The sequence below is a fragment of the Lepidochelys kempii genome, chromosome 15 (genome assembly GCF_965140265.1).
Source record: "Lepidochelys kempii isolate rLepKem1 chromosome 15, rLepKem1.hap2, whole genome shotgun sequence".
NCBI lineage: Eukaryota > Metazoa > Chordata > Testudines > Cheloniidae > Lepidochelys > Lepidochelys kempii.
In genome coordinates, this window is record NC_133270.1 from 19,210,441 (window position 1) to 19,237,558 (window position 27,118).

Below are 27,118 nucleotides of genomic sequence, written 5' to 3' on the forward strand. Positions count from 1 at the left end.
GGCAAGCACCACAGGGCACAAGAATGAACAAAATATATCCATACAGCCCTGGTTCCACCTCCACCCAATATGGGGCTCCTCATCCCTCATATCCTGACCCCATCTCCATGCAGAATGATGCTGCAGAGATGGCAAGCCCACCCTTCTCTTTCATGCTGGAGGGCCAAGTGCTGAGGGAACTGTCCATGCATGGATCAGGGGCCATGACCTGGCCAAATGCTACTGGCTTTTGCAGTTATTTCTATACAGAAAGCAATTTGTAAAGCATTTGGGCATCATCTGAGACAAAAGGTGCTATATAGATGCTATCTGATATGGGATCATTACATCTAACTGCTGACTAGCAAAGTATAAAAAGGAAACATATTGCCTGTAATTACTGCATTCGCAGGTATGGATGGAGAATATAGGACAAGTAATAGTAAATTGTTCTTAAATGCTAGTAGGACCACTTTTACATTGTACTTGCAGAATGACGCAATGTGTTATCATTTATTTTGCTGCTGTACATTGGTCAATATTGCTGCATTATTATGGTAATTGCAAGCAGGCTACAGTAGCACGGGGTAATGAGAACAAAAAAACCTAACCCAGCAGTATCTTTTAAGTACAACTCTGGTTGTTTTCTAGAACGAGATCAGATTAGCAGCACGAACAGTTAAAATACTAGACTTGGGAATAAAGCATACTAAAGTATTACAATTATACATGGTTGGGCTGTGTTACCTAGCCATCTTTCTAGCGAGAACAATAGCAAACAGACCGCTTGAGACTCTCCACATGCTGAATGCTTGATTCCTCTTGTCCTTGGGCCTTTCAGGATGCAACGATTTTGCTCATAAAGAAGCAGAACCTGAACTATAAGAAGTAAATACAGTTACCTTCTATTGTAACCAAACCATCCTTACCACTAAAGTGAGTGGGCCAGAACTTACGTCCTTTATGCCAGTGTAAATTCATTGGCTTTGCTGGAGTCACCCTCTACGTACGTTGGTGTAACTGACATCAGAATGTGAGCCAGTAAGCCTAAAGAAGAAACCTTCATACTCCAGGATCTTTCGGTGACTTAAACATTGCAGCCAAGCATTTATAAAGTGACTGCTAATGATTCTGAGTTCTTCAAATTCTTGGGTGCGTGACTTGAGACATGTTAAAAGGGTTTGATTTTTGTTAGACAGTGCTGAGCACCCTCCATCTGAAAAATCAGGCCCCTTTAAAGTTGGCATCCAAAAACGGAGGTGCTCAAAATCACTAGTCAATACTGGAAATCATGTGTTTTGGAAGAAGTCTAAACCTGCATGTAGTTATTCTTAATAAAGTAGCGTCTCAGGGGTGTAGTTCCATTGCTTTCTGAAGGGCTGCTTATGTGACCAAGGACTACTTGTCTGAGTATGGGCTTGCAGGATCAGTGCTTTACATTGTAGTCTACATTGCATCATATTAAATACTAGCATGGGTCAAAACTCAGAATTTCCATTTCGTGGAGGATTCAGACTCTTCCTAATTTCCTTTGGTCCCAAATCAGAACAAAAAGTAGAAATGTCAACATTTCCCACAATATGGAATTTCTGCATTTTTTTTTTTTGAGAAACTCCTAATGACCTGATTGAAGCACTTCATTTCAATCAGGTCCAAGAGCTTTGGTTTGATTCCTATAGTATATAATAACTTTATACATATGATAGAATATTCCATTTGTTAAAGTGAAAATGAAGCTCTTCAATAATTTTTCATTGAAAATTTCAACAAAATCTATACAGTGAAATGTTTTGATCTTGTCAAATTGGCATTTTCCTACAGAAAGCTGGTCTGTTGGAAAATTTTCAACCGCAAAAATCTGAGGCATAGCACTATTGGTTACAGTTGCTCCATTTGCATGTACTGAATCATAGGCATGATAAAATCAATTCTTAATTGTACTTAGGCATCGTTGGTTATAGTTTCTCCTTATACTTGCAGAATGCAAAAATGTAATACTGTTGTATGTTGGTCAATAATACAATCCCAGCTGTTTTATTGGGATAACTACAAGCAGGTTAACGTACTTTAGAAAAAGATTTCCAAAACATTTCGGTGGAGTTTCAGTGAAAAAGGGGTGCTGGTTGGGCATTTCCTCTAAATGGGATGAGTAATAAAGAATAGCCATTCATGATGGATGGGGTAATGCTGCTTTTTTATAGAGCAAAATGGCAAATTACATGGGGGGACATTAACTTCTTATGGGCAGGAACTGTCTTTGTCAGTGTGTTTGTTTGCAAAGCGGCTAGCATGCTTCAGAGGCTACAGTTTTCAGGCTGTGGCGCCAGTTGGGAGGAGGTCCACCCGGGCCACCGTCCGGCCACTTTTTGGCAAGGCCAAACCTGAGGGGTGCTGCATCTCTGCTCTCCAGGTCTCAATAGCACTCACTCAGCTTTGGTGGGGGTAGGTGTAGGAACACGTGCTCACAGGGTAAGGCTGCGGGCAGAGATGGGTGCCTCAGGGGAAGAGGAGGGTCCAGCGAGGGGGACAAGGCACACTTTAAATGGCACTCCACAGCCCCAGTATTTATCACTATTAGCATAGCACCTAGAGGCACCGATCAGCATTGTGCCCCATGATGCTGGGTACTGCACAAACCGAGGGCTCAGCTGTGCCTTTGAGCACAGGGTGGGGTGGGATAAGCTGCAGTTCTCACAGAAGAGGAGTCCCAGAAGGCATTGTGATTCAGACTCCCCACTGAGACACAATGCCTGCCCTGTTGCGCTCTAAATCCACGGGCGAGGCAAGAGTGATTTGCTACCGGCCTACACCTGTGGCAAATTTTGACACCCTCCACACCAACAGAGTTACGCTGGCCAGTAGTGGGAAGGATAGTGGAGCCAGAGCTGTGTTGGTTCCCCATCCCTCCACTCTCACTTGTTCTGGAGAGGGAGTAACTGGGTTTTACACCCCCAGACCCACGGCTCAGGTAGCTTGGTTAAGGGCAGATGTGGGAGTCTTAGTAAGTCCCCTCACTGCGGGGATGCAGTCCAAGTTTCAGTGTAGCCCACAGAGTAGGAGGATGGCCAGTATCAACCAGACAGTTTTATAAATGTTTCAGCACATGCCTGAAGAAAGGAACAAAGGATTCCCACATGCTTTGTAGCTTGTGGGAGCTTTACTTTGAACAATTCCATGAATTAAAGGATAGCTTCAAAACACAGCCAACTTCAATGAAATCACCGGAAATGTTCTGGCTCGTCAAGTCTTTTGTTTAGTTTTGCTCATATTGCTGCACAATGCTGTATAGAAACAAATTCTCTGGGTTTTCTGCCCCTGCATTTGGCAGCGCAGCATAACGTGGAAAGATGCATTCAGCATTTGCATGCTGGACTAGCACAAAGACGACTTGCTGCAACATTTGTCAAAGCTGGAAAAGGTTCTGTGCCTGCTGCCAAAACTGCCTGATGTTGAATGTTTTTATACAGTCCAGCTGAGCTAACTTCTTGAATTTCCCCTTGTGTTTTTTGATACCTTACTCTTGTTGCAAGACTCCCACTTGAAGGTATGCTCATTTGATTCCCAGATTTTACTTTTAAGGGGGAAAATTGGATTTTGGGAAGTGGAGAGTGAGGAAAGTGTATTTAATTACTGATATGGACCCTCCTGTTCCTTTCTTGCAAATAGATAAGAGGCTTATTTATAGAAAGGAGCAATACGTTTAATAAATCAGGCTTTTAATATGGACTCCATCCATTGCTATCAGATGCATTATCCCTGTGACGCCAGCACCCACCATATCCACAGGTTATGTAGATGTGTAAGTGCAAGGGCACTTGTGAGGACACCATGGGCCAGATCTCCGCTCCGGTATCACAAAGGGCCAATAAAGCTGGTTAAATGGGTGGGCTGGGGATTCCCCTGGTAGAGTGCTCGGGTGAGTTTCTCCATCCCAAAATGCACTTGTGATGTTCATATGTTGTACCTTTCTGAGTTCTGTTTTACTTGCGGCTTTAGAGAACCTTTGTGCAAGTTAGCTTCTACCTCAAGCCAGATGTCACTGTTCTGTGGCCTTCCTCTCTCTGCCTCAGTAAAACAAGAAACTTTTTAAACATTCTGTTTTGAAACTCCAGCCTTTCCCTCTCTCCCTCCCATGCCTACATGGCCTTGGGGAGTTCTGCTCCTGCTCACCTATTCTTTCTCTTCCTCAAAGCCAGTCACCCATCAGACCAATGGCTCACCTCCCACGCATACCACATAACCATAATGAGATTCTGCCAGCATGATCCTCATGTTTTTCCTTCATTTTGACAACTCAGTTGGCTTCTTTGCCTAGAGCTGTTTGAATTTTTCAATGGCTTGGCCATGTCAAGAAAGATTTGCTGTAGTGTTTTCAATCCCTTGTAACCGAAGGCCCATGATTCACACTGAGAGTATCAAGCATTTCAGGGGCATGATGAAGAGGAACTTAACTAGATACTTGGCAATGAACTTGTGAGTTACCAGGGGAGATTTTCAAAGGCTCAAGTGGCTGTCAAGTGCCCAAATTGCATTGAGATTGCTCCCTGCAGTGTTAAGACAAATATTTTCAGATATGAGTGCCAACAGTTAAGTGCCTAAATCCACATTTAGGCACCTAACTAACAGTGGCTTGATTTTTAGAGGTACTAAATACCTGAGCTTCAAGTGCTCAGTACCTATGTTAAAGCAGGCTGTTTATATTTAGATGCCTAAGTATGCTTTAAGTGTCTCACTATAGGCTCCCAAACTTAAAAATGTTGGCCTTAATATTTTAGCTCTCAAACTTATTGTCATCTACTAAGTTGTGTAAGTCCACCTTAGATCTGTAACTAGGGATTTGTGGTGCCAATGATGGTGCTATGATAAACAACGAGGGCAGAGCTTAGCAATGAGGTTACAAAGGAGATCCCCAAGAGTTCCATCTCTTACATAGTAAAGGCAAGATTGTCAAAGCCCTTGCACTCCTGTGCAAGGAAGAAGGAGATATAGCCTCAGCCTCTTACTAAAAATATTGTCTGGTGTGTGTGTGTGTGAGAGAGAGAGAGAGAAAATGTTGACTATTTTTTCTCAAACCATCTTAATTTGACACATGTCAACCAGCTCTAGCTATAATTGTTTTGCTCTGTGTTGTGAATTATTTGTAAGCTACTGTACAGGACCCAGAAGACTTTTATAAATAAGTTCATAACTTTTAATGACTTATGGATAGGCAGCTCTTCAGAAAATGGAACCGCACCATTAAGGTTTGTGATATGTGATGAGATTATTTATTAGAATCCATCAGTAATCTAAGTTTCTGTTGCCATGGAAGATGCATTTGACAATGTATCTGTAGATGGGTTTCTTTTTCTCTGTGTTTATATTTGTTGTTTTTAAATTGATTTCTTGAAATTAGCATTATTACATTAGTGGATAAAACATACCAGGTGCACTGTTCATTGGCTAACATCTCAAGTGGGGATGGGCTTTTCAGCATTTTGTTTGAGTAAAAAAGAATTGAGCCTATGCTACATTACCTCAGCTGAGGATCTAGCCCAGTATTCCTAGAGGTAACATTTTCTCTGATCCTCACCTTCTTTGTCCAGTCATTGTACGCTTACTTAATAAAAACTCCAGAACAGATTACTATTTGCTTAAATGTTTAAAAAAACTAAACACATAAGCACAACCCTATTGTTACCTCCTATATACTATCCTTTCAATTGCATTTTTGTTTTCTTTCTAGGTCTAGCCAAGCCCATGGGACTAGTTGAAGGTCCAGGAGGCTTGGGCCAGGGAGGAATGGCTGCTACCTTGAGAGATGACAGTCATGAATCTGAGACTAAATATGAAGAGTATGGTTACAATGCCCAGCTCAGCGACAGGATATCACTGGATAGGTCCATTCCTGACTACAGACCAAAAAAGTAAGTTGAATCCTACATTTTTATTAGTGCAAGTGATTGTTGTTCCTCTGACCATGGTAGCAGCTCTGTATGCATGCCTTATGTTCAGAATGTACTGAAAGGTTAGCCAGATATACGCTCCTGAGTGTAATGAAAACTATAAAGACCAATTGTGATCTCAAGCATGGAGATCAGGTCAGCATCTGTAGCTAACCTTACAAGTAATACCGCAATATGCACGTCCATGCCTTTGGTTCAGTAATGACTTCAAAGTGCAAGCTTTGCTAAGCATTGTTCACTAAAATCTTAGCCACAGCCAAATGAGCTCAGATATTAGCAGCAGGAGCCTCTCTCTCTGCCTGTTGGATTCATGTACTATGAAAGATGAGGTAGCACCAACAAATGGAAACAGCTCTGTTTTGTAGACACTGATTGTTTAAGATTGAAAACATCAAATGCTTCATGTTTAATTATACTTGGGTGTTCTTATGAAAGAACAGTAGAGGCAGGGTATTTACTCATGTCTATATTGTGATGAAACAAGGAATAAGACTATCACAGCAGGGGCCTTTAATTACAGTCAGAGATGCACTTAAGATTTTTTACTGTCTGTGGAATGTGCATATTTGCACTATAATATCTCATTCTTCACATGTCTACACTGCATTTGACATGGCAATTATATGTTTAATATTTTTACTGATTTATTATAGGTTGTGTTAAGTGCCTTTCAAATCTTTCATATTTATATCATTATATATTCTCCAGAAAAGTCATTCTTGCAGTCATTCTGAGAATGACAATCAGTAATGTCTTAATGCAGTGAAGATCAGCAGCAATGCTTAGCTGCTCTCAGTAGACAGAACTGAAAAGAATAGTTAATTAATTTCTAATAATAATCTTCTGTTTAAAAATCCCCATTCGGGTTCCCAGGCAGAAGTGGAAGTTAAATAAAAGTACCTTGGAGAGAAAAGGGGGGGAGAAAAGTTTAGTCAAGCACAACAGCTCTATGAGCAGATTACAATTCAAAAAAGATCTTAGACAATTTAAGAAGCCAGAAACTAAATTTAGCAAAATAAAACTTCAGCCTACTCACAGATTCCCTTAGATGTTACATGCCAATCTAGTCTCAGAACCATTGACTCAGCATTCACTGACTCAGATGCTTGGTTTGGAAAAGTAATCTTAAATTAGATAAATTATAAAGAGAGAGAGAGAAGAATATTGCTTAGATGTTACACCTGACTCAACATGTGATGAAAATCCAGCATGGGATTCACCTGGAGAAAGGGTAAACCCTCCAGTATTGGGATTATCCTGTGACCACTAAAGTTATATATTAAGCCTGATTCAAACACCATTGAGGTCAATGGGAATCTTTCATTTGACTTCAGTGAGGTTTAGGTCATGCCTCTTGTTAGCTAATAAACTCAAGTAGTTAGTAAATACGGGTGGGTGAAGCACTAAAAAGGTGAAAAGAAGCCAATGCTAAAGTTTGGATCTAGCTGCTATATCTTCAAAATGTGGGGATATTTCAAATTGGTGATGCTGGAATTTGGAGTTTGGCTCTGGCTCAGCTCTAATTAGAAGCTTTGACCATTGGTTCAGATCAGCATCTGTGATTATCCAAACCTTTTGGGTGCCCCCATTTTGATTGGACTCCCATATGATTATACTGTCTTCTTAAATGTCTGAAATACCACGAGATCTGCTTTCTGTGTGATATTTCGATACTCTTGGGGTGGTTCTAGTTAGGCCTGGAAACATATATATTCAGACATGTCCAAGCCTCAACAAACCTTTAGTTTGAATTTGTTTTGAAAAATTAGTGAAAGTTCAGCAGTAGGGCTGAATTTAATCTGTGTGTATCAGAGGGAGATTCTACCTCCATTCAGTTGGCGAATTTGATTAGATTTGACTTTTCTACGGTGATTCTCACAAACAACCTTGTTTTGATTCTGGCAACGACAGACATACAAACACTTAAACACGAGGTACACTTGGGAATTCTCTCACTTGAACACCCACTGACACGAAGCGTTCAAAAGTACAGTATCCCACATGAGCCATGTACTAACACGAAGGAAGGGACAAGAGCAAAAACTATCAAGAGTTACTTTCTTGGTTTATCCATTGTTCAGTGTTATACATGAATGTTGCATCCTAACAAATCTACTATGGTGTGACCGATGTGCAGTTTCATCCATATACTAAGACTGAAATTTTCAAAGCTGACTAAGGGGGTTGGATGCCCAGTTCTCATTAGAAATTAGTGATAAGTGAGGGTTTGAAAATCCCACCCTAAATTGTTATGTAAAACCTTGTACGCCAAAGGACTCCTTATCTCTCTGTCTTCCTTTGTACTGTGTGGCCATCACAATCATTAACAGATTTTATCCTCAGACTGTAGAGAAATATCTCTATTTTTACAGATGAAGAACAGTGGTAGAATTAAGGCCTGTAAATCACACAGGAAGTCTGTGGCTGATCTCAGAACTGGACCCAGAACTCCCAAGTCCCACGTCAGTGCCCTTGTTGTACCAATAAAATAAAAACCAGCAGGATCTTATTAAAGGGAAAAAGGCAAAATACCACATTTATTGTGAATACAGAAAGAATCATAGTAAGCAGTTAGTTATAGCTATAACATTCCATTCAATCTCATATTTATTCACACATTCATTCATACAAACACACACATACACACCCACACACACAGGTTCTGCAAGGTTGTTATCATAGTTACCAGCCTTAGAGTTGCTCATGCCAAGCCACTGGCCAGGTGGCCTGGACATGAGGAGGGAGCAGGGCCTTGTCAGATGCTCATCTGATGCTCCTGGAAGTTGGTTTGCAGAATCAGACCCCAAAGTTCTCACTTTTTAGAGTCTATTTTTATAGGAATTTCTTCCTATGCCAGTCTATGGGAATTGCTTCATCATGCTGTTGCTGAATCAATCAGCAGATAGCACATTCCTGACGGCTCCAAGATGTTATCTTGTTCTTTGGTTCTCCCATTCTTGAGGCTGTTGGGTGGATTCCAGTCTGCCCTCCGGGGGGGCGGGTCCTCTGGTTATTTCCACTTGACGCCTTCTTCAGCCAATGGACACTGGATTCTTAGGCTGGCACCTCCCTGATCATTCAGTTATTATCCACACCAAGCATCCATCCACATACATCCTCTATCTCTATTTTAATCACAATTGTTAATACAACAAAAGGGCGGGGAGTCTCTGGGTGCTGTTTCTGTTGTTAGAGTATTGCTTTGAGTCTCTCTCTCTGTGAATTGCTTTGAGAACAGACTCTGTCTTAGAATGTACTAACACAATTAGCAGCTTGCAAGTTTCACACATAGAGGGAGAGAAACAGTACCAAAAACCAAGAGACCTCTTAATTAGTAATACCCTGGAATTTAAACTCTGGGGAATCAAACTCATTTGTGATTTTAATACAGAACTTCTTTAATATGATCCAACACCCTGCCCTCCAGGCCATCCTTCCTGCCCTGTCTAACCTCCACTTTGCCCATTCAAACGCCCACATTTGCACACACATGTAGGTGTTGTGGATGCAAACTGGGAATATTTTTGATCAACTGACTTTGTGCAGATTGTTATACCCAATTTATGAATGTGAATACAGTTTACCCATGCAAATGTGGAGGTTGTAATATGCAAATAGATAAACTCCCACATATTACTGCTCTTTTGGAAAAATTGTGGCTTTAAATATTGACTTTCATTATATTTTAACTGTTGTAAATGTCACCACTTTTGTCCATCTTCTATATAGAGATACGGTAAGCATTCTAGTTGTGACTCTTCCTAGCAGACCTTAAGTAAATGTACAGCAATATAATGGTTTTCAGAGTGGTAGCCGTGTTAGTCTGTATCAGGAAAAAGAACAAGGAGTACTTGTGGCACCTTAGAGACTAACAAATTTATTTGAGCATAAGCTTTCGTGGGCTAAAATCCACTTCATCAGATGCATGCAGTGGAAAATACAGTAGGAAGATATATATATACACAGAGAACATGAAAATGGGTGTTGCCATACCCGCTGTAATGAGAGTGATCAGTTGAGGTGAGCTATTATCAGCAGGAAAAAAAAACCTTTTGCAGTGATATAATGGCTTTTCTGGATGCATTTTCATCCATGCAATAAACAGGAAAGGCATATCTCGCAAAGGAGACATACAGCCAGACGGAACCAATGCTAGTGTACTAAATTGTAGCAACTCCCAGTGTCGTTCCATTGCAAAGAAATCTGCAAACCTGTGTAATCCTGCCAGCAAGCTGCTTTTCCTGTATGTTTGCATTTCTCTGCTTTTCCACCTGCTGTTGTCACAGAGACCTTCAAACTCAAAGGACAGCCTGTCCCCATAAATGGGGAAACACTAACTCAGCACAGAAGCAGGCAGCAATTTTTTAGGCATTTTATTTTCATGTGCCAAATGGAATTAATTACAGTAAATAGTTCTCTTGAAATTACAGTTCCCTTGATTGCAATAAAAATCACCTTTTGACCTAAACATGGTGTAGGAAACATAGAATCATAGAATATCAGGGTTGGAAGGGACCTCAGGAGGTCATCTAGTCCAACCCCCTGCTCAAAGCAGGACCAATCCTGACCTTAAAAACCTCTAAGGGTGGAGATTCCACCACCTCCCTAGGTAACCCATTCCAGTGCTTCACCACCCTCCTAGTGAAAAAGTTTTTCCTAATATCCAACCTAAACCTCCTCCACTGCAACTTGAGACCATTGCTCCTTGTTCTGTCATCTGCCATCACTGAGAATAGCCAAGCTCCATCCTCTTTGAAACCCCCCTTCAGGTAGTTGAAAGCAGCTATCAAATCCCCCACCCCCATTTCTTCTCTTCTGCAGACTAAATAATCCCAGTTCCCTCAGCCTCTCCTCATAAGTCATATGCTTCAGCCCCCAATCATTTTTGTTGCCCTCCGCTGGAAACATATCTCAACTCTCTCTTCTCTTGGTATCCCACGTACACCAGAGGCAGGGTTGTTTTTTCAAATGGACTTTTTAGATGAGTTAATTAGATTTGATCTTGAACAGCATTTTGAGAAGTCCGATTTCCCATTGCATTTCACCTGCACCAAATCTGATGAACACGGAGTTGGACTGCTGACCATCACTTAGGAAATTTCATAGGCCTTCGTAGTCAATTTCTGTGTTCTAGCAATTTTGAACTGTTAATGCTCTGGGAAGATGCAAGAGTTAAATATCAGAAGGGATACTTACATATTACTTTCAAGTGCAAAATGGTGTATAATAATTATTATATGGATTAATTATGACTCAGGGTGATTTTCCACACATTTTCAGCTGAAACATTTTGCATTGGACTGAACTGGGATTTCATTTTGCAGCTTGTTGTTGTCAGCGTAATGTGCTCTATGTCTTTTAGATTTGTGAAAAAACAAGGTAATGCTTTAAAACTTATGGTCCAGTTAGCTAACAATGGTCCCAATTAGCTATCTAATTTCCAGTGGAAATCCTATAAAAGTATTTATAAAATCCACATTAATGCCAAATGAGTTGCACAGGATTATTTTTATTGCAGTGAATATCTAAGGAATTAATGCTTCTGGTGGAACTATTTGGATCCCCCTTCATATAAACAGACAGAAACTTCAGAAATGTTCACTATTCATCATGTTAGGCACAAGCCAAGAGAAGAAGGAATGAAGAAGGAAGTAAGGGATTATGTAGCTCTCCCACATGCAGTCCCATTCACAGCTCCTTGCTGCTGCTGAGTATATTATTAATATCTGCAGGTTGTTCACCTCTAGGCTGATCTGTGGGCACTATTGACTAATGCATTTTTCTGTTTATATTTGCTCTGTTCCCTCTTCATCTCGCTCTATATTTCTTGCAGCAGTTTCTCAGTTTAGTTGCAGTGCACAAAAAAGCACATATTGTGGAAGCTATCACTTTTGTTGCTACCATGAAAAGCATAATGCAGACAAGTGTCTCAGCATATAGGGGGTCAGCTCAGTAGTGATACAAGGATGCTACACCTCCTGCTCCCTCTTATCTTCCAGAGGGCACCTTCAGTAAAGCATTAGCAAAACTTCCTATGCCATGCTTAAATATTCTGCTTTTCTGTTGTAATTTTTACTCATGGACAGGAGGCAAACTTCAGTTTTCTATGGCAGCACCTAGATGAGCCAGTAGTGACAGTGTGGAGACCTCTCTGGGCAAAATGTTGTTTAATAGAGAAATCACGTTTGGAAATACTGTGATTCATGATATTCCATGAGTATGACAGTTCGGTCTTCCTTACCCTTCTCCAAGACACTTCTGTAAGTTTCTCACCTGGGGAAAACAAGGTCAAAAATGTCTTTCTAAACATCTGTGTTCTTCTACCACATCCATCACCAAATACCAGAGTCCAGTTGGCCAACACCTCCTTTCTGATAAATCACTGTTATTATGCAGTGTGTTGGCCATTTTCCATTTAGATGAGAAGACTCCAAATCTAACATCTGCCTTTTGATACTACTCGAGCTCCTGCTTTGTGTACCGATGAAAACATTGATATCTTGCTCCCCAGATCACTGTGGGCAAGTAGAATTTTGATACAGATTGCAGCCAGAATGTTCAAACATGAATGCCTAAAGTTAGCTACCTAAATCCTGGCTTAGGCACCTGAATATGAGTGGCCTGATTTTCAGAGGTGCTGAAGGGGTAGAGAGAGAGAGGGGGCTGGGATGTGCCAGGCCACTACTCCTGGACCTAGGACATGGTCCCAGCATCACAACCCCCTTCTGGGACAACAGCTGTCTGTTGCGACTGGCTAATGTAGTTAGTCTCTAGCTCAAGGGTTAGCCATGTGTGCTACAATGCTGAAAGTTCAGCGCTCAGTTCCTCCTGATTGTGCATGATAGGGCAAGGGGGTTTACAGCTGTGCACAGCAGAATTTGTGCCTTTTTCCTAAAAAACAAAAACCAACTCAAATAAGTGAACCACATGTAGGAAATTGCATACAAAAAACCATGTAAAAAGGAAGTTATTTTGGTTGTAAAGTCAAGCCCTGGATAAGTTAGGAAATGCCAGATTTACAGTTGCTCAGGTAATCTTAATTCTTCCTTCTTGTGCATATGCATTATGATAAATTCTTCAAATGCATGATCACATACTATGTTTTCCCACACATCTCCTGCCTCATTCAGTGCACAGATTGGATGCACAGGGCCCAAATTAAGGTAGCACGGGCAACTGTAAGTCCAGCATTTCCTAACTTCCCAGGGCTTGACTTTGCAACATAAATAACATAGGTGTTTTTATGTAATACACACAGGCTACGTCTACACTTAGAACTGGGTGTGTGATGCCCAGCTCCCGTGAACGTACTCGTGCTACTCTCATTGAGCTTGCTGGCTAAAAATAGTAATATAGCTGGGGTAGCACAGGCTATCTGCAAACCCACCTGACCCTCTGGGTGCATACTTGGGGTAGCTAGCCCATGCCGCTGCTCGATACTGCTACTGTGATGAGAACTAGCATGAGTATGTCTTCTGAAGCTGGGAATCACACCCCAACTGCTGGTGTAGACCTAGCCCAGTGGTTCCCAAACTGGGGGTTCGTGAAATGTTACAGGGAATTCTCGGGAAAAAATTCCCTAATGGTGGACAGAGCTGTCCCTAGGGACCCCAGGCAGCATGGGGCCAGCAGCCCTGAGCCCCTGGACTTCCAAGAGCTAAGCAGATCAAAGCAAGCATATCTATCACACTGAGGAGATTTAAACTTCAAGACTTCTTATAAGAAATGGAAAGGGAGGTGGATATTTTTTGCTGTTTTTAAAATTAAATAGGCTGCTAGTGTTGTTTTTAAAATTATTATGAAGAACAAGTTTAAGCTTTGTTGTAACGTGCGTTGTTTGCCTGGACTGCTCAAGACCTGAATGCTTATGTAGGAGGAACTCTTTGAATTGGCTTCTTAAATACCTTCATGCTGTTTCACAGCTGATACTCCTTGATGAAACATAGGAACCTTGTCATATAACAGGCTTATTCAAAGTGATACAACCTATGAAAGTGAGATCTTGGAAGAGAGTTGCTGTTTTCATAATGTAATAAAAAATACTGCATTGATAAACAATAATTAATAATAAATAGTTTGTAATAATAATAAGCATGTCATAAAAACAAATTTTATATTTCTAAGATCACTGCTTTTATAATTTATACTCAGGTAAAGGAGAAAATCCCTGGAAATATTCATTTTTAGGAGGGGGTTCGCGAGACTTGATATTTTAGTGAAAAGGGTTCAAAGGTTTCTTAAAGTTTGGGAACCACTGACCTAGCCACACCCACACATGCTCCCTCTTGTCAAAAACACTTGCTGTGATGCATTACGCACACACTAGAGAAAAGTATGATCCTAGAGCTCCATAAGAGCTAAATTGGCTTTTACAAGAAATTGTGGCCACTAGGTGAGGATCCTTACATTAACTGATCTCTTTTGTGTAACTGTATGCCTAGCACATTGTGCTAACTAAGTGACAGCCATAATACTAATAGATGGATTCGGTCTATCAGCTCTATCAGCCAAAGAAGATATTTCTTTGTGTTATGGTCATGGATATTTGTATTGAGAAAATGTAGCCTTAAAGAGCAAACTTATTAATGCTGAAAGAACTGAAATTTTCAGCCACAAAGAGCAGAGAACACCAGATCTTAGATAAATTACTTTAATTTATTCAGCCCTTTTATGGAGGCAGACATTTTAGTTGTTTGCTGTTAATGCTTCACAATAGCAAAGGAATTGCATCTCTGGGGTTCTGAAAAGTAATTAATGGTTCACTGCACACTGTACCTTAGGAAAAGCTTTTTTAATTACCTATCAAAAGGACTCTGGAATTGATCAAATGGGGCTATCAAGGGGAAAGACTTAGTAAATAGACCTCTGGTTTCTTCATTCAGGAGTTTAATAACATCAGCCAGCTCTGAGGCCTCTTGTTAGAAACCAGCCATTCCATCAGGGATTGTCCTTCAGTGCTCTAGGCCTTCAAGACTTTCCAGCTTCATGGCTGCAAGAGCATACATTTATTTTAGACATTTTTCTCTTTCCTACAAAGTATGATTAACTTGTTCCTCACCCAGAGGATGGTATTAGTGTGGTGGGTGTCCATTAATAGTTTTACCGAGGCAAGTCACCTATGCACTTTCATCTTATCTGAGTGCCATGGGAGAAGAGAAGAGAAGTTTTGGTTGATGGGTTTCTGCCTGAAGGCCTGTACTAGGGAGCAGTTCTTGTGGCCATCTGCATTAGAAGATATATCGGAGCAGGGATGGAAGATGAATTGCTTTCAAAGAGCATTGGGTAGATTACCCACTATTATAAAATCAGTTATTGGGGAGGGGCATATCCAATGTCATAAAGTTTTCTCCACCCACACTGTTCTCCAGTGTTTCATGCTTTACTTCTGGAATAGTCTGGTGACCCCAGGTCTCCATCCCAAAGTTTGGGGAAAGATGATTTAAGATTGGTGACATTAAAATTCATATTTTAAATTCTGTGCAGATTGGGCAGTGTAGATTAGAGTACAGGATTAACAATCCCCCAGTGTGAAACAATTCTTAATCTGGCACAAATCTAGATCTAGTCAGGACCCAGAATTTCCATTCCATGGGAAATTCTGAAATTAAAAAGAAAAGTCATTGTGAATCAGAACAAAAAGCTGAAATTTTGACATTTCCCTCAAAACGAAAATCCAAAAAGTTTCGATTTGGGACCATCAAAATGTTTAGATTTTATTTTTATATTAAAATATGAAATAGTATGGATTAAATACACATACTGTTAAATTATATATATATATATATATATATATATACACACACACACACACACACACTAATTAATTAATGTTTTAATGTAATATAAAAGTCAAAACAAAATTAATCAAAACAAAAAAAGTCATCAGAATGAACATGTTCCTGAAAAACTTTTCAATTTTGACTCAGTTGCATTTTTTGTTGGAAAACTGTTCTGTCAAAGTTTTCAACTAGCTCTACATAAATCCAAGGATATTTTGCTAGCTCTTTATGAAGCATTGCTTAGACCACATTTGGAGTATAGTGTCCCGTGCTGGCCAACCTATTTGACTTCAAATATGAGCTGGTTAAAACAGAGAGTATATAGCATAGAGCGTCCAAGATTAAAAATGGAATGGACAGAATTACATATGAGGATAATGACAAATTGGGATGATTTCTGTTTGAGAAAAGATGAGTGAGAAGTGACCTGATTAAAGTGTTTCAACCAGCTTCAAAATCCATGTCCTGATAGAGATTTTTAATACCCCTAGTGCCAGGACAGTACAGGGAATTTTTGCTTTGGGAGCATCTCTAAAACCCCAAAGGAGGAGTTGGGGGATGAATCATCCCTATCTGTAGTTTGGTTAGTGTCAGTATTAAAACAAGGCTTTTCCAATGGGGCTGTTTTCAAAAGCTATGATAGGTGGGGCTGTTCTCTTTCTAATTTACATAGAAAGGGCCAAATCCTCAGCTGGTGTGAGTCACCATACGTCTATTTCAGAGGAACAGCCGTGTTAGTCTGTATTCGCAAAAAGAAAAGGAGTACTTGTGGCACCTTAGAGACTAACCAATTTATTTGAGCATGAGCTTTCGTGAGCTACAGCTCACTTCATCAGATGTTTACCGTGGAAACTGCAGCAGACTTTATATACACACAGAAATCATGAAACAATACCTCCTCCCACCCCACTGTCCTGCTGGTAATAGCTTATCTAAAGTGTCATACGTCTATTGGCTCCAATTTACTCCAGCTGAGGATCTGGCCCAAAATACAGACCAGATACATTAGTGCAGGGATGCTTGCCCACCCATTGTATTGTACGTACATAACTGATGTCAAGGCTTTTGAATAGGTACATCTTGCCCAGCTTTCATCTGACTTTCCATCTTGCCTGAGAGTAGAAGAGAATAGAGCCGCTGAGTTGAGTAAGATCCTCTGCTAGTTTCATCCTTCGGGTGCTAAGTTTCTGGATAACTACTGTGCAGAGTGCTTAGCTTCGTAATTCTCACTCAGCTCATTTGGGATGTCAGTTGACAATATACACATTCTCATGCTGCTGCCTCTGGGCCAACTGGACTTATTCTGCTATGTATGCTCCCAAAGAGTTAGTGCTGCGTTTTGAAAAGCATTTCTTATTTGACTTGCAAGGGGGTCCTAGCTGGAGCAGGGCAAAACCAAATAGGAGCAAAATTCACCTTGTTTCACATTTTGTTCTGAACATGAAACTCTCCATGATTCACACACACATTTCTAGCCAAGGTTTGCGTTAATCTGGGAGAAGAGTTGGGCTGCTGGTCCAGGAGTCTCATGTACACACAACTATCCTATGCACCATTAGGACATGAGACAATCCCTCCGTGCAACTATAGGCTCTAAGCAAGCCCATGGGAAGCCTCTCCCTCTACCCCCACTTACATTTAGGTATCTTTAGATTCCTGCAACTCTACCACCCCCACTTGTACCTGCAGACCATCTGCTCCACTTTTCCCATCTTTCCAGCAGGGTAATAAGAGGGCCAGACTATAGGAAGGCTCTCCTGGCTGATCAGACCGTTCTTCCTTATTCATTGGCAATGAGTCAGGAATCAGACTTGCTCTCATTAATGTGGATGCTCTGCCTGGGACCATGAGACACCTCAGTCTTTGCCAGGGTAATAATATGAAACACTTCCTATGCTGTTTCCTGCCCCACTGCCCTAGAAGGTCACTGGAAGGCTGTCCTGTAGCTTATGCATAGAGAATCCCAAGGCTTGTTGGACGAGATAGGGAGATGTTCCATACAAGTCCTCACCAGGCCTGGCACTGCTTGGCTTATAAAATATGATAGGATCAGATCTGTGGTAGGGCTGCACATCACAGACATGCTAATCCATAAGCAATATTGGGTATACTTATTAGCTCTCAGCTGTTTCTGATATAAAACAAAAGTTCTTTCTGGCTTTTCCCATTAGATACATTATTGATTCCCCATTGTTTATCGCTAGCTAGGTTTTCTAATTAAGTAGTGACTTTAATTATACCACAAAGCATATAATATAGATATTGATTATTAACACTGGCCTATGGGATAATGACAGGAGAACTGGCAAATCCAACTTAAACAGAATCATAAAAATGAATGCACTTCTCCAAAAACCCATTCTACATTCATATGTAACAATTTCCCCTTGTTACGTGTTTGCAGTGTCTTATTGTATATTAATTGTGAAAGCCAAATTCTGCGTGACTGTTAGCTCTAGTAAGTGTAGATGTAGTGGTTGCTGCATTTGAGTAGGCAGGAAACCTGGAATCTCATTCTTAGTTGATTTCAACATTGTGTTTAAACACATTACAGTTAGATATTCTTCCCTGTGCTCTGCCTGCTCCAGAAAGTTTGTGTGATGTGATGGAAAGCCTACAAGCACAGGAGACCTCAGTATGCCCAGTCCTGAGAGTAAACAGTAGCTGCTACACAAAATGTTGAGTTAAGAGATGTTGACAAAAGTATGAAAGAAAACCTAAGGGAAGTTTTCTACTAAAGAGATTATTAAAGAATGGAATTGCCTCCTTGGAGAAATTGGGGAAGAGGCTTGCACTATAGAAAACTGGAATCAGCACTAGATAATATACTACACTGACAATCTTTCAATGGACGGGTATGAATCAGTTGACCAAACAGGCCTTTTGCATCCTTAATTCCCCTTATTCACTCTCATGCTCTGTATTGTTGAGTGTGACCTGCTACTGCATGAGTGTCTTAAAGACACAATTGCTCTTTCTAATAAATGCAAGTAAAGTTTTGAGAGTCACGGTAGTTTCTTGGAGTTGGAAAAGAGAACTATTACTATTTTAAAACAAAAGGAGTTTTCTTCCATAGGAACTGCAGCCTCAGTCAAGCTAAACAAGGAACACTTCTCCATGGGCCAGTGTTCGTACAGTCCAAGAGGGGCTCATGTGTCAGATACTGCAGAACTGTCAGCCCACTTTTGCTGTAGTCTCTGTAAGCAATTTTCTCTTGTCCTGCTGTAGCTGAATATTATGGGCTTGTGGGTGGTAGCAGAACTTTCAGAAATGGTTTTGCATAATTCTGGTGAGGTGACACTGTTTTCTCGGTTGTGATTTGAAATCCTGATCCTTTATGCTGGGCTAGAGAGGCCAATGGTGAGTTTGTATTTCCTTTAAACAATATAGAATGTTACTACAACCTGGAGGGAAGGAAGCAGGAAGAGAGCTCAGTGTTTGGGAGACTGCAAAGTATAATGTGTACACCTGCTTCTTCAACGTAAAGGCAGAGAACTCCTCCGAAGAGGAGAGCAGGGAAAAGTTTGAGTATCTCCACAGGTTGTTCCTAGTTTACCTGGCCATCTCCTTTCTGAGCCAACTCTTGCTTTAAACTGGCAGATGCACAGTATCACTCATATAGTAAAGGACGCAAGGACAGTTAGTGCACCTTTAGCATTTGACAGGCTTTGATGAAAAGGCAATGCAGCAAATCTGTGCAACTGTTTACCCAGCTGTGTTCTGAGCACCCGTTAGTGCCACCAAATTGAGCACCACTGATTGGACTCCTTTCCACTTGCATGGACACTACATGGGCACAGACAGCACAGGGAGAGATTAAATGGTATAGACTCCAAAGCACAGGTTACCCATGATTAGTAGCTCTGAGAGAAGTGTTCAAAAATGTATTTTGTGTATCTGAACCTCTTAGATATGAAAAAGTGGGCTGGAAATCTCCTGGGAATACCTTTTCTTCCTAGATTTGTCATTTCTGTCTGTAGGTTGGGGTGGAAGTGAAGAATCTCCAAGATATTTGGTTTTTGAGCTTGGTTCTTAAGCAAGTTAAGATTCAGGAAGAAAAGAGAATAATTTATCTGAACTAAATAGTGTCTTTCTTACAATATGCAGGAATCTATACATCTTCCTCCTCCTTCTGATGAAGACTATGCATACGGATTTACTTGTTTTTAACAGCCACTTCGATGTAACCAGCACTTTTGGGGGGCCACCTGCTATTACTAGCGGGTGGCTTATTCAGAATCACATGGTGAGATCTATATAGCATATATGCATTCATTACTGCTTTGAAATCATTTGCTACCATTAGAATGAAGAAAGAAGTGAGAAAACAGCCTTGGCACATTCTTCATATATACAAAAGCCTTTCTAAACAAAATCTGTTAGACAGAACTGACAGCTGCCATGGGAAATTTCCAGTTGTGCTAGAAACCCAGCATGGAAATTCTTGAATTCCAAAGCTTCATCAATGGTAGAGGAACATTAAATATTATTAAAGTGATGACATTGAGGATATGTGAGAGTATGAACCTGTAAGGATATCTACCACTGAGAGAGAAATGGCACAACTTCAGCATTTATACTTGAAGTGCTAGATGAAAATTGGGGCAGAAAAGCCCATTGTTCTGTTAATTGCTCTTTTATCAAATGTGAATTAATAATGAGAAAATCCTCAGCTGGTATAAATCAGTATTGCATTTAATAATAAAATAATATTGTATCTGTATTATAGACACACAGCAAAATTCTGAATTTGGATCTGCACCAAAGAGTTGTCTTTCTTTTAACACTGAAGAAGATTTATATTGCATACTCCACCCTCTGTTCCCCATGCAGAATTCCTGATGGTGTGTATGGAAGTTTTAAGTGGCAGCCAACTGCAGAATAATCAATTGGGATCTGCAGTGCTGACCCAAGAGCAGAATTTTTTCCACAATCTGAAAATCTTTTTGGGGTGACCTCTTCAAATTGCATTTCTTGGTCTTTTGTATATGTAAGTTTTGTCAAATCTGACCAAATCAATCAAGAGCTGTGGAAGGACCATCCAAAAATATTTCCTCTCCATCAGTGATGCACAGTTAACACAGATGCACCTGTGCAATGGTATTTTAAAGCTCATTTCATTTCTGTCCCCTGGGTATATTGCTGGTTGTTGCCTCCTATCAGTTCCAGGGAGAGACAGGTATTCCTGTACATTTCTGAACTGTCATGTCATGTTACACTCAACTGTATCACATCAGAAGATGAAGGTGAGGGGGGTAATGGGACAAATCCAGCCAGAAATTCAGATTATCCCTTTGGAAGTTTTGTTAAGTGCATCCCCATGAAGCTGAATCTCCTAGTCCATGTAAAGCTTTAAAGTAGTTAATTTAAATGCCCTGGGACTAGGGGTTTTCCTCCTTTTACTTAAAATTTGCACCTGAATTAGTTCAGTTCAATTCTGAAGTGCATACGATTTCCAAATACATTCCTTAATACACCTTTAAAAATATACATCTCTTGATTCCGGTACTTATGCAGAGAAAATCCATCTTAGTGGATGCCTCTCACAACAGTTCAGCAATGAGAAAATCAAGGTTTGGGGCTAATCACGCAAGAGGTGTTTTTTATGAAAGCGTCAAGCAGTTTTACTCTTCTGCCTGAAATAAAAATGAGTTGTGGACTCAAAGTCAGTGCAATGTTTCATTTTAGTAGTGTCGGTGCTTGTTTGCTTTGCCTGTGCCTCTTGTTTTGTGTGAGTTTAGTGCTCATAAAAGTGAGGGACTCTTAACTGTAATAGAGCCACAGATATGGTACTAGTGCCAGCTGGCAAGATATAAGCTCCCTACCTTGGTATGTCCACCACATACCTCTGCCAGTTCACTTCAGCTTGATCTACGTGCCTTCCCAGCTTCTGAACAGTGCCTGCCGGTTAAGCCATGTGATGGTTTTGTGGCTGGAAATATGGAGCCTTTATTTTATGTTTCTCCAGTAGGTGTGAAATATTCTTGGCTTCCATACTACCACCTTCCTCTGAGATTTCGCAGGCTAAACGTTCAGGCTGGATCACCACTTTGATGGGAGAACTCAAAGGAAAACCTAGGCATTCTGGGAAGTAATGTTAGTGATGCATCAGGGACAGTCTTTTCTCTAGCTTGGTACTGAACCAAGTTCTCCATCGTGGGGCAGGGGCCACAGGGAAATTGAGCGTACTGTCTCGAATTCTGGGCTGTGTGCCTGTGGCTAAAAGGAGCCAGAAAGCAGCTGAATATCCCACACCTGGGAATTCCTCTGGAATGGAGAGAGGTTCCTCAAAAAAGCAGCACCATGTCTCCACGTCACAGCCCCCAGTATAAGGGTATGGTCAGCACGGGCGTAGTCTGGGGGGGTCAGGAGGGTGTCCACCCCCCAACTGCAGGTCTTGGGCAGGCTTGGATTTTACCCCCCACACACGTGCAGCCCCACTGGCCTGACTGGAGCTTCCCTCCAAATACAGAAGTCAAACTAGGCCTATGATCGTCAGAGTACTGCGTGTTCTGGCTGTTCTTGGCTGTCAGATGGTCCCATGGTGACCAATACAGTACAGACATAAAACAGAGCAAGTCTTAGTGAGCTGTACCAGCCTCTAACAGTCCCAGAACTCCAGCAGTACAAAGGTGATGTACAGCCACCTTCTTTTCCCACATACACTCCCCCAATGGAAGATGAGCTCAAAATTGAGGCCATTGTCCTTTGGAGCTGATGTAAAACCAGGCTCCTAATCATGGTGGTTATTAAAGAGCCTATGACTTCTGCAAGAATAGGACTGTTAGCCCAGATGTTCTGGCCAAAATCCAGCTGGGTATTTAAATTTTGTATACAAAAATTTCCTTGCAGTTTCGACTAATTATAGTATTCATAGGGCAGACATCACCAAGCGTCATTGTTACACATAGTCAAAGTTCTTTTTTCTTAGCATGAGATCAAATGTTCAGTCCTGCGATGACATGCTGTGGTAATATTAGTGCTCCCAGGTTCTATGCGGAGGTAGTGGTCCTTGGAGAGGAAGCTGGGTGAGCAGCTGGACCAGGGGTGGGCAAACGTTTTGGCCCGAGGGCCACATTGGGGTGCAAAACTGTATGGAGGGCCGGGTAGGAAAGGCTGTGCCCCCCAAACAGCCTGGCCCCCACCCCCTATCCGCCCCTCCCACTTCCCGCCCCCTGACTGCCCCCCTCAGAACCCCCGACCCACCAACCCCCCCCCGCTCCTTGTCCCCTGACTACCCCCTCCCAGGGCCCCCCGCCCCAAACCACCCCTCCCCCCCCGGGATCCTGCCCCCTATCCAACCCCACCCTGCTCCCTATCCACCCTCCCCGACAGGCCCCCCAGGATTCCCACACCCTATCCAACTCCACCTGTTCCCCGAGTGCCCCAGAACCTCTGCCCCATCCAACTGCTCCCTGTCCCCTGACTGCCCCCCGGGACCCCCTACCCAACTCTGTCAATGCTGCATGTGCCGCTGCCACCCCCTTACCATGCCGCTCAGAGCGTCAGGAGCTCACAGCCCCACCCCCCGCACGGCGGTGTGGCTGCGTGGGAGGGGGGACAGTGGGGGAGGGACTGGGGGCTAGCCTCCCCGGCCAGGAGCTCAAGGGCCGGGCAGAAAGGTCCCGCAGGCTGGATGTGGCCCGCGAGCTGTAGTTTGCCCACCTCTGAGCTGGACAGTTTGCTCTCTGCCTTAGTGTCGGAGTCAATTCTTGAGGCAGAGTTGCTGTCTTTGAACCAGGCATTGGTGTGAGCCGAGATTGCTGAAAGAAAGGTTTGCCCTATGTGCTATTTGACCAGCTCTGTTCTGGCACTGGTGGTACAAACACACACACACGCACGTGTGCATGAACATCCTGGAACAGAGGTGGTCAAATAACGCACACTCAGAATATGCTCCAGGTCTGTTCTATTGATGTCATCCACTGGGAAGTCAATTTGCAAGGCCCCGGAATTCTGCTGTTGCTCAGCAGAGGGGGGATGCTGATGTAAGAAGACGGGGCAGTGTTATTCCTTTTTTGTTGAGAGCTGCAGTGTAGTGGACACACTCTGTGGAGGATCATGTCACAACTGAAGGGAAGTCAGGCAATGGGGTGGACATCAGCACTTGCTACCCAACTAAAAACTAACTTACGTAGCTGAGATATGCACAAAAGGCAAGGGCAATTGTCATGCACACAAGAGAAAATAGATGATGGTAGGCATAAGGCACCCACTGTTTTATTTAATGTCTATAGTACATTATGGAATTGGAAGCCAGCTAAGTATTTGTTTCATGTGTGTCTGGCTGGCTGCTTCTTGGCTTTCAGGAACTGATGGAGGGGCACACTACGTGTTAAAAGTGGCTTTAGTTTGTCAAATAGCCACTTAATTTTTTTCTCCTTTGCTTTAAGGGCCAATTATAGGACTTAATGTGTTGCGTCCTCGGTCTTTATTAATCTGTACGTATGTAATTTGCCTCTAAAATGATGTAAAGATGGGCTAGTCTGAATTGTACAAAATATATCTCTGTGGCAGAGACAGTAGTTCAGATCTGACTAAAGACAACATTAATAATGTAAAAAAACCCCACTTTTGGGTTCTGCTGCTAAGTCATACTCTATCCCTAAAAACTCTCAAGGGAATTCCAGAAGGAAAGTCACATATTTCAGTTATCTCCAGCCAAAAAGCTCAGTTAGAAACTGAAGTAAGCTTTCATCCACTTTGTGGCTGTTTCATTAGGATACTGTTCCCCCAGAGGGTCACAATGCAGTTTACATTAAACTCAAGATAAAAATGATACTGAAGCTTTGCTCCTGCCTTTTCTTCACTGCCTGAAAATAAATATATGACCTAGAGCTAGTGCACTGGTTTATTGCCTTAGTGTTATTAACCCAAGTGCACCCAGAGGTTTTCCAGAATTTGTTTTCTGTTTACTCATCGCAGAGTATTCAACTTCTTTGCATGACAGATCTGGGGAGCGTTTTCTCTGGAAGTTGGGGGAGGGAAATCTTTTAAGTGTTTTAATGTTTGAGGCAAAAGTTCTAAGTGAAATAGGGATAAACATTTTCACCTACACATCTATAGGTAGAAGGGAAGAGGAATAGAGAAAATGCCATTGCTAATGCAGCTTCAAATAATTGGGCAGATGGTATCAGAAATAATCTACTGTCAGTGGTGTAGTTTACTTTGTTCTAGAGTTCTTTGCATTTGCAGAGCATTTTCAAGTGGAAAGGGCCCTCCACAGACCACTCCACCTCCAAACCCTGAGGGCATGGCTGTCAATAAATTATGTTCTGTGAGTCACTAGAAAAAGATTTCACAGGCCACTGGTTATCCATGGAATAAAGTTTGAGAACCGCAGGCTTGAAAAGATCAGATCAAAGAAAAACATGTGGACTATAAATGAGGAAATTAATTTAAACCAGAAAGATTAATGCATGTGTTACATGTGTGAATAGTTATGTGCTTATGAGATGTCTCCTTCCCTGTACAATACAAACTTCACTTCTGTAGGTGCCTGATTCGGGAAAGCACCTAAGCACATCCCTGAGTCCACCCCTATTTGGGGAAAACTACTTAAGTCCATTCTTAACTTTAACCAGGTGCTTATGTGTTTTCCTGAATCAGAGGGCATGTTAGTTAATACTCTAATAATTCCCTACAAATTTGTGTGAATCATTTTGCTTCCCGTTGGGGGAATACAGTTCTTGCATCGTATTGTGGTCTCGATGTTTCAAGATGAGGTAACTTACTATGGTTTTATGAGAGAAAGTATCTAATATGGAGCTTGGTTGCTGGCACAGGGAGAAAGTCTCTCTTGGTTTCGTTACAAATATGTAACTGCTAGAAATCCAGTAAGAATAAATATTGAAGAATACAGAAAAAATAGTAAAAAGAAAAGGAGGACTTGTGGCACCTTGGAGACTAACAAATTTATTTGAGCATAAGCTTTCATGAGCTGAGCTGTAGCTCACGAAAGCTTATATTCAAATAAATTTGTTAGTCTCTTAGGTGCCACAAGTACTCCTTTTCTTTTTGTGAATACAGACTAACACGGCTGCTACTCTGAAACCAGAAAAAATAGTGGATTCCATAGACCACAACACTGTCATGATACAGTCAATGCCTCTTATTAGGGATATGTTTAATAGGGACATTTGCTTAAGAAGAATGGCTGGGAACAATTTCCTCCCCGTATCTTTTTAAAAGGCATGAAAATCAATTTCTGAGTATGCATTTGGATTATGCTGGACAACAGAGATAGCTAGAAAATGATTTTTTAATTTAAATTCAACTGCAAGGTTTTTAAAGAGCCTGTTATAATTAGCTGATAGGAAATTGCTCTTACATTTAGCTTTAAAGTGCCTAAATGCATGTGATTGTTCCATGCTGTACCAGACAGTTTTAACTCTCCTTTCATTTATACAAATGCTGTAAAAGTGCCGTGAGGCCCCAGGAAGTACATGAGGCACACTGCTGCAGTCATGACCCATCAGAAATGTCTATGGGAGTTTTGTCTGAACTAAACTTGTAGAATTTGAGCCCAGAAAAAAAACATTTTTAAGTCTCTACAAGGTTATTTGTGCCTGCATAGTGGACCTGTACCTCTGAAATCATATGCTTTATGGACCTGATCCAAAGCTTATTTAACTTTTTTGATGGCCCTCATCTGTTGTTAATGAGGCATAGTTAATTTGGACATTTTTCTGTCCCTATTAGCCAGACTAATTCCGGGTGATGCTTACACCTTCACTTTATCCTCTCTGCCTAACTCTGTGAAAGATCCTTCCATAAGAATACATTTACTACTCCCAGTTCCTGTGTTCAATCTAATATAAACATCAAGGATTTAATGCTTCCATTCTCAGTGCTAAATCAATGTTCTTTATGCATTTGTTCTTGGACCAGAGGTTCATGCTGCACCATAACTCTTCCCAGATACAATAAACTTGGTTTATTTTCAGTCTGAAATAAACTGTGCTATTTAAAGTAAAAGAAAAACCTTGTGGAATTAATACAAGGCTACAGTTCAGTTGTTTGTTTTTCTTTGTATAAGTTGCAGCTTCACCTCCTCTATCTTCCACCCCTCCAAGCACTCAGTTACCAAGAGGGAACTACCTGCAGAGTAAATTATGCATTGTCCTGCTAGAACCCTGAAATATTAATGACTGCTCATTATAGTACCAGCATAGCAAACTTTACTATGAGACAGATTTACTCAGTCTGTGAATGGCCTGTTGTTTGACTATTCACTCCTCTGGTAGCCCTGTATTTGTACATGGATAGAAAGGTACATTGTGCTGTTTAACCATTTGACCAGAGATGAAAGTAGGTCTCCTGCAAACCAGGGAAGAGCCCATGTTGCCAAACATTGTGTTTCCTCCAGAGACTATAAAAAGCTTATTAGGTGAAGTAATAGCAAAGAATAATTGT

At 41.4% G+C, this 27,118-nt stretch overlaps 1 protein-coding gene across 4 annotated transcripts in view; it reads left to right on the forward strand.

Annotated features, from left to right (window-relative positions):
* Positions 1-27,118, forward strand: part of GALNT9 (polypeptide N-acetylgalactosaminyltransferase 9) — a 222,335-nt gene that overhangs the window by 38,584 nt on the left and 156,633 nt on the right. For 3 of the 4 annotated variants that reach the window (XM_073312257.1, XM_073312258.1, XM_073312261.1), the window contains exon 2: positions 5,705-5,885. In XM_073312257.1, coding sequence (XP_073168358.1) covers positions 5,705-5,885 — 181 coding nt within the window. Of the gene's footprint in view, positions 1-5,704; positions 5,886-27,118 lie in introns of those variants that run through there. The other variant, XM_073312259.1, reaches the window with a different exon arrangement.